General features: G+C 44.7%; 1 protein-coding gene across 5 annotated transcripts in view; it reads left to right on the top strand.

Moving 5' to 3' along the window:
• The window catches only part of LOC110497955 (formin), a 94,679-nt gene that overhangs the window by 45,501 nt on the left and 38,289 nt on the right, over nt 1-10,889 (top strand). For all 5 annotated transcript variants that reach the window (XR_005037748.2, XM_090211362.1, XM_036954900.2 and 2 more), the window contains one exon: nt 7,327-7,414. Coding sequence is in view for 4 of the 5 variants with exons in the window: in XM_090211362.1 (XP_090067488.1) it covers nt 7,327-7,414 (88 nt within the window). In the remaining variant the exon portion in view is untranslated. The remainder of the gene's footprint in view (nt 1-7,326; nt 7,415-10,889) is intronic.

Below are 10,889 nucleotides of genomic sequence, written 5' to 3' on the forward strand. Positions count from 1 at the left end.
GGAATGATTGAGATTAGGTAGTCAGAAAGAAAATATTGACATAAACACATTTTTGAGGACATTATTACTGTTACTCCAGTAAGAGCATCTGCTAAATGAGTACAATGGTGTCAGCAGATTATCCCATATTCTCCGACCCTAGACCACTTACCTCTGGAACATTCCATTAGGAGCTCTGCTGAATTAGCCCAAGTAAGGATCCCAGCCTTACATGGAGTCTAATCTAGAAAGAACACAAAGTGTGCAAGGAGTAAACTGCTCCCCTCCCTTTTCTCCTCTTACTCCCAACTGTCCAATTCCTGGTGATTGGTGTAGCCAGCTCTTGCGCTAGGTCAAAGCAAGCTATCAGGTGGCAGTGAGTTCAGTTCTCTTCTCCTCTCTCTGGCTCTGTGAATGGAAGCAGAGCTGAGTAGAATCCACCTTTCGAAGACCTTCTGCTTACACTTCACAATCAGCTGCAGACTAAACTGTTCTATGCCATGGCTTGGAATGTTCTTTGGATTGTACTTTCAACTAAGTCTGATAGTTATTTTCCTACTGAACCTGGTCATAGTTATCGTTTGAGAGAAATTATAGAACATGCACAATTACTAATGTTTTCCTGGGAAGCTGACTTAGGGGCCAGCCAGTCCTGCAGGCAGGGTCAGTGAGACAGAAGATAGTTGGCAGGACTGATTGACTTACAGGAGAATGACTTACAGGAGCAGTTAGAGTCAACCCAGCTAACAACAAACTTCCCACAACTTTAGAGAGCATTCCCTTAAGGGTCTCATTAGGTCATTAACTAACGTTTTCATAAGAATGTTCCTGTGATGTGCAAGGAATGTTTGCAAGAGACCATTCCCTTAATGTCAAATAGAACTTCCCCCTGAATGTGGTTACCATGTTCTCAGAACCAAGATATGAATGTTATAGACACAATTCATGCAACGTGGCAAAAGCATTCATGTGTCCAGTTTTCTGTGGGTTAGGAGACTATTCCATTAATGTCCTACCACACATACATTACCAGTCAAAAGTTTGGACACCTACTCATTCAAGGGTTTTTCTTTATTTGTACTATTTTCTACATTGTAGAATAATAGTGAAGACATCAAACTATGAAATAACACATATGGAATCATGTAGTAACCAAAAAAGTATTAAACAAATCAAAATATATTTGAGATTTGAGATTCTTCAAAGTTGCCTTGATGACATTCTCTCAACCAGCTTCATGAGGTAGTCACCTGGAATGCATTTCAATTAACAGGTGTGCCTTGTTAAAAGTTAATTTGTGGAATGTCTTTCCTTATTATTGCGTTTGAGCCAATCGGCTGTGTTGTGACAAGGTAGGGGTGGTATACAGAAGATAGCCCTATTTGGTAAAAGACCAAGTCCATATTATGGCAAGAACAGCTCAAACAAGCTAAGAGAAACGACCGTCCATCATTACTTTAAGACATGAAGGTCAGTCAATCCGGAAAATTTCAAGAACTTTGAAAGTTTCTTCAAGTGCAGTCACAAAACCATCAAGCTCTTTGATGAAACTGTCTCTCACGACGACCGTCACAGGAATGGAAGACCCAGAGTTACCTCTGCTGCAGAGGATAAGTTCATTAGAGTTATTTATTTATTTAGCTCCTTTGCACCCCAGTATTTCTACTGTCAAATCTACCATTCCAGTGTTTAATTGCTATATTGTAATTACTTCACCACCATGGCCTATTTATTGCCTTAACTCCCTTATCTTACCTTATTTGCTCACATTGTATATAGACTTATTTTTCTACTGTATTATTGACTGTATGTTTGTTTTACTTCATGTGTAACTCTGTGTTGTTGTATGTGTCGAACTGCTTTGCTTTATGTTGGCCAGGTCACAGTTGTAAACGAGAACTTGCCTACCTGGCTAAACAAAGTTGAAATAAAACATTTAAAAAAAGCGTTAACTGCACCTCAGATTACAGCCCAAATAAATGCTTCACAGAGTTCAATTAACAGACACGTCTCAACATCAACAGTTCAGGGGAGACTGCGTAAATCAGGCCTTCATGGTCGAATTGCTGCGAATAAACACTTCTAAAAGACACCAATAATAAGAAAAGACTTGCTTGGGCCGAGAAACACGAGCAATGGACATTAGACCGGTGGAAATCTGTCCTTTGGTCTGATGAGTCCAAATGTGAGATTTTTTGTGTCTTTGTGAGATGCAGAGTAGGTGAACGGATGATCACAGCATGTGTGATTCCCACCTTGAAGCATGGAGGACAAGGTGTGATGGTGTGGGGGTGCTTTGCTGGTGACACTGTCCGTGATTTATTTAGAATTCAAGGCACACTTAACCATCATGGCTACCACAACATTCTGCATCGATATGCCATGCGATCTGGTTTGCGCTTAGTGGGACTATAATTTGTTTTCAACAGGACAATGACCCCAAAACACACGTTCAGGCTGTGTATAGTAAAAATTAAGAAAAACCCTTGAATAAGTAGGTGTGTCCAAACTTTTGACTGGTACTGTACACAGAACATGGTTGCCATGTTCTCAGAATGTAATATATTAGTGTTCTAGACACATTTCATGGGAACATTGCAAGAACATTCATGTGTCCAGTTTTCTGAGGGTTAGGAGAATATTCCACCAACGTCCCAACAGACATACGCCAAAACATGCGAAAAAGGTTTTCAGAAGGTTTTTGCTATCATAGATCGAATGTTCCCCTAACAATCGGAAAACAGGGCACTCAAACATTAGGGGAACATTACGATAATGTTCTCTTCCTAGAATTGATAGCTGTGAAGTGCCTTGCTCAAAGGCACAATGACAGATGTTTCACCTAGTTGGCTCGTGGATTTGAACCAGCGACCTTTGGTTTACTGGCCCAACGCTCTTAATCGCTAACTTAAGCCACCCTGGAGTCTCTCTGTGGCTATCTGAGTTGGATCAAATGTTTGTGGGTTCAGAGTGACCAGACTAGATGGATACACCCACACTAAGGCCTCTACAGTGGACTGGAGCCTTGACAGATTGATGACGATGTGTATGGATTGGGAAGAGGACAGTCTGGGCTAGTGGCCGATTTTTAACTGCTTGGACGCCACATTCAGTGCCATGGGGTTAGTGGGAATGCTGACACACACGGCTGCAGGCAGGAGTGCAGAGTTGCAGCATTGGACTTGACAACAACATGGGGCCTGAGCATTGGCCTGAGCTGTGTGGGCACAAATGCACATACCCACTAGAAATGGGAATACTTTTCTTGGTAGTTCTTATTTGAGATAGTAGATACAGTATGTGGTATAGATATCCATGAGCAGTGAGCTGTACTAGGGGCCGTACTATACTCAGGCCAGAGACAGCAGCCTGTGTTCAGCTATGATTACTTGGAGACTACCACAACTGTGGAAAGGGTTGGCTACAGCCCCTTGGCACTCAAACACATTTAGAAGGGTCAGCTAAACAAAAGTAACTTGTTTACTGCTTCATCTTTTATCCCTAAAAGTTTATCTTCCAACGTTCAAACTCTCTGAATCATCATCTGTTGATAGGTTCCCAGAAGTACTGGCTCTGACTAGACAAAGGAGGGGGAGAGGGGGATGGAGAATGGGGAAGAGAGGAGAGTGTAGAGGAGGGTGGAAAGGTGGAGGAGATGAGGATGGAGAGGGGGGAGGGAAGGGAAGGGAAGGGAGAAGGAGAGGGGGTCTGGAATGAGGAGAGCTGGAGAGAGGTGGTGGGGGGAGCAGACTGTCATCCAGCTAGCTAACAGACAGAGCCAGACTGGGCCTGTGGAGACATGGGGTCAATCAAGAGCGCTGTCTTGCCTTACTCTGCAATATCTTACCCCGAGGAGATTTGACAAGCCAATAGTCCTGTCCTGGCCTCGCCACCACACCGATACGGTTCTACACGACACAGAGACAAGTAATTCAATCTCTGCTCTGTAGTCGTCTCCATCAACTTTATGAAGAGCAGCTACACTCTGCACACATGATGGTTTTCACTGCACTAAGCATGTTCGCCGTAGGGCACACAGTGGTGTGTGTGATGACAGAACACCTATACATGCCTGACGCACTTGTAACTTGTTCAGAAAGTATTGCCAGATCAGATAACACCTGTGGGCCTAGTCGGGGGTGTGATGGGGGGGGGTGGAATGTGTATGTGCATTATGGAGATTAGCCATTTTTCTCGCATCCCTCCTAATGCACAACTCTACATACAGGACCCTAAGTGGAAGTTGGGGCGGTAAGGGAATGGTAGAGGGGTGAGTCTGTACATGGAAGTGCTAATCTGTATCATGTGTCCAATACAACTGAAAGCTGCTGTTTTCTCTGGAGGCCTTTTTCTTTCCCGCCACTGATTATCATATCAAAGCAGCAGAGATGACATGCAGGGGAATGAGCTCTCTGTCAGCCTCCACAGTCCATGGCCGCCCAGGACACACCAGACCAGACTGGGGGTAATTGTAGCCATGTGGCTCCACTCGGCTCCACAGTGGGGCTGGAGGAGATGAGATGACACCTGTAGGGGCATTTGAAGTGGAAAGGAGAGGATGCGCGTGTCGCTGCATATTGGGTGTGAGGATAATGAGCTACAGGATCCGGGTGCTGCGCTGCGTTAAGGAGATGAGGAAACCCTGACAGCGCCCCACTCCCACCCACTGCCCCCCAGCCCTGCGTATACACCAGTAATACAGCCTGCGTATACACCAGTAATACAGCCTGCGTATACACCAGTAATACAGCCTGCGTAAACACCAGTAATTCAGCCTGCATATACACCAGTAATACAGCCTGCATATACACCAGTAATACAGCCTGCGTATACACCAGTAATACAGCCTGCGTATAGACCAGTAATACAGCCTGCGTATACACCAGTAATACAGCCTGCATATACACCAGTAATACAGCCTGCGTATACACCAGTAATACAGCCTGCGTATACACCAGTAATACAGCCTGCATATACACCAGTAATACAGCCTGCATATACACCAGTAATACAGCCTGCGTATACACCAGTAATACAGCCTGCGTAAACACCAGTAATACAGCCTGCGTATACACCAGTAATACAGCCTGCGTATACACCAGTAATACAGCCTGCGTATACACCAGTAATACAGCCTGCGTAAACACCAGTAATACAGCCTGCATATACACCAGTAATACAGCCTGCGTATACACCAGTAATACAGCCTGCGTATACACCAGTAATACAGCCTGCGTATACACCAGTAATACAGCCTGCATATACACCAGTAATACAGCCTGCATATACACCAGTAATACAGCCTGCATATACACCAGTAATACAGCCTGCGTATACACCAGTAATACAGCCTGCGTAAACACCAGTAATACAGCCTGCGTATACACCAGTAATACAGCCTGCGTATAGACCAGTAATACAGCCTGCGTAAACACCAGTAATGCAGCCTGCGTATACACCAGTAATTCAGCCTGCATATACACCAGTAATACAGCCTGCGTATACACCAGTAATTCAGCCTGCATATACACCAGTAATTCAGCCTGCGTATACACCAGTAATACAGCCTGCGTAAACATTGCACAGCAATTCCCACCACCCATGGATCTCTGTAAAACAAATAGTGGCTTTAATTTGTTCAGACCCTACGTCTTTAGGGATGACATAATCGTTCACACTGGGGTTTATTAAAGTCATATTTTGAGTGTTGAGTGGGAGAGGGGTTGTAAGATTTGCAGAACGTTGTGTGGGGATGTTGAGCATTCAGTGGAGGGTGTTATTGATGTGTTCTCTTGATCCATTTATTATTGTAACGTATCTCCAGGGTGGGTGAACTCTGACAGGGTTGGCTCCCAGGCACCTGTCTAGCTGCCTGCCCCCTCAGCCTTGGCTGTGTAAACTATCAGCTCTCTGATGAACCTGGTGCCCTCTCCCCAACACCAGCCACCTGCTACTCCTCAAAGCACTCCCTCTTCCTTTTGTTATTTTAATCTTCATTTCAGTGTCAAACCAATGTCTCCTCTATATTTCAAGTGTTTTTTTGTTCTGCTGGAAGGACTTCACCTTGACTTGGACTGGTGGGTAGTTCTCCCAGTGTCCACTGGATGTAGCTGTTATATTCATCATGGGTTTCTAACAGAGCTCTCAGCATCAACATCATAACGTTCCTTCCTTGCGTGTCTGAGAGTAAGCATCCAGGTTTGTTCCTCCAGATCAGTTGTAATTTCTCAGTAAGTCAACTGGACAGGCTAATTGGTGCTTCTGGGGCCACAGCGAGTGGCCAGGGTTCCTGGGAAGCTGTTAGTGTGGCCCGACCAGTGCAGTTCATTAAAGGTGTTGGGAAGGCCTCTCACTCTGCCTGCTTCCCCTCTCATGTCCCCATACAGGGTGATCCTCAGTGATAATGGTAATGACGTGGAAGCAGTATGCATCCTACCTTCTGTAATGCAATACTCACTTCTAAGGTTTCTGCTCCTTGGTTCCTACTGGATGGCCCAGTAGCTGAGATGCAGTAATAACGGCCAGTGCTTCCTAATGAAGAAGGCTGAGACATTAGGTTGTAGAGCTGGGCTTTACCTTGCCAAAACTGTTTCTAGCTTAATGGGTAATTCAGTAATAAGTCATTGTGACCATGTGTAGGCACAAATAAAAATCCTGTGAATTTATAGTTTGTTATAAAAAACCTGTTCTTCCAGACTGAAAAGATGTCCTTTTATGGTTTCATTTTTTACTTTTTTACTTTCCTGTGGCTTTATGTTTCCGACTATATCATGCACTTTTAACGGGGGGACTTTTTCTCTATACTCTGTGCTCTGTATTTTTAGTGATGTCATTCAATAAGTCCTGCTGTCTGTGGCGTGTGGGTTTCTATCCTCACTGTCTCTCAGCCTGTTATCATGGACCGTGAAGGATTATGACACTGTGTAGATTAGTGTGGCTTTAGGGTCAATCCAGACGCTCCACAGAGATGTTAGAATGGCTCTTCTCTAGAGCACTCCTTCTCTCCCCTCCCAGGGTCAATCTATCTTCAAGTGGTCTTGCTCTGGGAAGTGACTAACTGATATTTTCTTCTGGCCTCTCTGGGAAAAAGACTGTGGATGATGTTAACCTGTGTCCCTGTTTCATCTGAATATATCATATTAAATCATGTTCTAGTATTCTAGTCAAATAAATCTTCTTAGTCGAATGTAAGATGAACTGTTGGTCTGCATCTTATCAACTGTATAAACTGTGCCACTTCAGTCTCATGGTAATGGTGATCCAATAGAGGATGTGTAATCCAATGGGATTCTCACTCTTCCATGTAATCACTGTGATTAAAATATGATATTTATGTCTTTTCTGCAGATTATCAAGCTGCTGGATGGGAAACGTTCCCAAGCAGTAGGCATCCTCATCTCAAGTCTTCACCTTGAAATGAAGGACATTCAGAAAGGTGAGAGCATACAAATAGGAACTCCTTAACTGTGTTAAAACCACGCTGTTTGGCGCATTATTACTGGAGGATATTGTCTATATTACTGACAACCTGTCATTTCCTCTCTGTCCAACAGTCATTTTTTTCAATTAAATAGTGATAAACTTCAGTTACAATCCTATTTTCACCTGATTAGAAAATTAAATGCCATAAAAATGATGAAAGTAGTTATTTTAGAAAGAAATGTTGAAGCCCGCTGCAAATTGTTTCCTGCTTCTTGACAGACCCTAATGTGTGAATAGTTCCACTTTTATAGATGAAGTTGTGTTTCATGTCAAATGTGGAAGATTTCCAAGTTTTCCAGACTAGTGCCCCCAGTTTCCCAGACTAGTACATAATGTTGTGAGTGAACAGCATTGGAATGAAATTAGCCATTTTTGCAATTCTGTCTCCCCAGATTCAATCGTTCATGCACTGGTCAAAATCACATCTATATTTTCCTTCTTGCACTAAAGAGGAGTGGAGTATTTGGTTGTGTATGTGTATTTGACTGCACATGTTTATGTATGTGAATGGGGCGGGAATGTCTGAGGCAGCGCTTAGGCGTGCATGGTTTAGGGCCGTTGGTGACAGCCAACTGGGTTGATACTGGGACTGGGACTGGGAGTGGAGCGCCTGGCAGTCTGAGCATGCGGCCAGCCTGGCAGATTTGTTTATTGTTGCCAGTGACGGTTTCCACCGCCTAATGGGAGCGACACCCTGCTAATGATCTGAGTGTGTATAAATCCACCTTCGCAGTCAGCAGACACAGCACCGCCACATAAAAACGCTTGCCCAATGCAAACCAAACAACACATTGGGCCAAGCTGCCGTTTTTGGTTGTGATACATTTTTCTCTCTCCTTCTCCCTCTGTCAGTGTCGAGGTAAAGAACCCCCAATAAAAGAGTCTGCTCTCTCCCAGCGTGAGCCTGCTTCCTACAGCCTTAATGGGAGGTATAGGTGAAATGGACAATTTGAATCTGACAATGCAGCAGAGCAGCTTAACAAGCAGTTCTAAGGACCCTGGTCCCTGGTCCCTGGCCTCGCCTGCTTGCCTACCCTTTGTTGGCAAATTAAAAGGACATGGGACATGTAATGTAATTACAGCCACTTGGGAGGAGGGAGTGAGGGGAGGCAGGGGTTTGGTGGCCCAGGGCAGGGAGAGGGAAGAGTGGGGGCCAACGGAGGGCTTGAGCCTGGCTGTGGGACCTCCTGGGCCACCGCAGTTCAAGGCACACCACACACACCCTGAGCGATGGGTGTGAAGTGAAGGGAAAGGGAGTGAGGTGGCAACAGGGTTCCTTTGATCTCCCGGTGTGGATAGATATCCGGACCTGGCCTCCTTTGGCTCAAAGCACTGTGCTGCACTGCGCTGCACTGCGCTGCGGCCCCCCTTTGGTGTGTGATTGACGGGTGCATGGCGGGCGCGCTGAGGCCTTAGGTAATCCATTAAGAGGTAGGAAATGTCCCTCCACCTCCAGCCTGCTATCCAGCATGCTCTCCACTTTGATGCATCATTTTGGGCTGCCCTGCTGCCTCAGCTGGTCGTAGGGGCTTGGGGAAGCTCTGGATGTCATTGGAAGAATGCTTGGATTCTGGGATGCAGAACTATTTCTCCTTATTGTGGAGATAGAAGTTAACATGTCTTAATGACTCCAGGGGTGTCTCTGTATACAGTACAGTCATGTGCTTTTGGCTCGACTTCACTGGTGGTTCTTTGCTAGTCATGCGACTCTCAGACATGACACAGCCACAGTGGTGTAGAGAGGGGCTTGTTTCCACTCACATTGGGTCTGTTCTGGGTTGATCTGAGTGCAGGGGTCGCTCTGCAGTCTACAGCTAACAGCACACAGATCCATATCGCCATTGAGACCAGGAGCCATCCCTCCCAGTCTGCCCCCTCCTTTCCACTCTCCTCCCTGACCTGTACCCAGCCATAAAGCTGTGACTCCCCTTTCTGAGACACTGAGCAGAGCTCTCCCTCTCTTACTTTCTTTCTCTCTCGCACTGCTGACAAGCAGGGGTGAAAGTAGATCAAATGTCTTCCTGGAACGGGGACTTCCTACAGTATGTGTGAACGCACTTTGTCATTTTCATGGGCCTAATCACAGAATTACATATATAATCATTTTTTATTTAAAAGGGTCTCTATGGGCCTAATAGGAAAGATTTGTTGTTTTACATTGACTTTTACACTTGTGCAGCAATCTAATCAACATGCTAAAAGAATCCCCTCAAAATCTGTCAGTTTTTTTCATGGGCTGCATCTCAATCCACCACGTCCATCTATGTGGGCTTTCCGCATCTGTAGCTGAGCTACAGCGCTGTTTGTCAGACCAGGACACATCACGAAAATTGGTATTCTCCCAAAAATGTCTGTAGTGTCTGAAGAGGTTAGCCTACCGACAATGGAAAGATGACACTCTTACGAACACAATGATGTACATTTTCTTCTGTGACTCCCCACAAGTGTCACAGGATTTGTAGGGTAACCCATACAAATTCATGGAAGTATGGAGATAGTTTTATGACATTTCAAAACGAGGACGTTTAGGGACCAGGGACATTACAAATGACGTCAGTTTGGCCGGTTTTAAAGAAGTTTGGCCGGTTTTAAGGAAGTTTGGCCGGTTTTAAGGAAGTTTGGCCGGTTTTAAGGAAGTTTGGCCGGTTTTAAAGAAGTTTGGCCGGTTTTAAGGAAGTTTGGCCGGTTTTAAGGAAGTTTGGCCGGTTTTAAAGAAGTTTGGCCGGTTTTAAGGAAGTTTGGCCGGTTTTAAGGAAGTTTGGCCGGTTTTAAGGAAATTTGGCCGGTTTTAAGGAAGTTTGGTCAGTTTTAAGGAAGTTTGGCCAGTTTTAAGGAAGTTTGGTCAGTTTTAAGGAAGTTTGGCCGCTTTTAAGGAAGTTTGGCCGGTTTTAAGGAAGTTTGGTCGGTTTTAAGGAAGTTTGGCCGGTTTTAAGGAAGTTTGGCCGGTTTTAAGGAAGTTTGGCCGGTTTTAAAGAAGTTTGGCCAGTTTTAAGGAAGTTTGGCCAGTTTTAAGGAAGTTTGGCCGGTTTTAAGGAAGTTTGGTCAGTTTTAAGGAAGTTTGGCCGGTTTTAAGGAAGTTTGGTCAGTTTTAAGGAAGTTTGGACGATTTTAAGGAAGTTTGGTCAGTTTTAAGGAAGTTTGGCCGGTTTTAAGGAAGTTTGGCCGGTTTTAAGGAAGTTTGGTCAGTTTTAAGGAAGTTTGGCCGGTTTTAAGGAAGTTTGGTCGGTTTTAAGGAAGTTTGGCCGGTTTTAAGGAAGTTTGGCCGTTTTTAAGGAAGTTTGGTCAGTTTTAAGGAAGTTTGGCCGGTTTTAAGGAAGTTTGGTCAGTTTTAAGGAAGTTTGGTCAGTTTTAAGGAAGTTTGGCCGGTTTTAAGGAAGTTTGGTCAGTTTTAAGGAAGTTTGGCCGGTTTTAAGGAAGTTTGTCAGTTT

Source organism: Oncorhynchus mykiss, chromosome 19 (assembly GCF_057628025.1).
Source record: "Oncorhynchus mykiss isolate SJ-2025 chromosome 19, ASM5762802v1, whole genome shotgun sequence".
Taxonomy (NCBI): domain Eukaryota; kingdom Metazoa; phylum Chordata; class Actinopteri; order Salmoniformes; family Salmonidae; genus Oncorhynchus; species Oncorhynchus mykiss.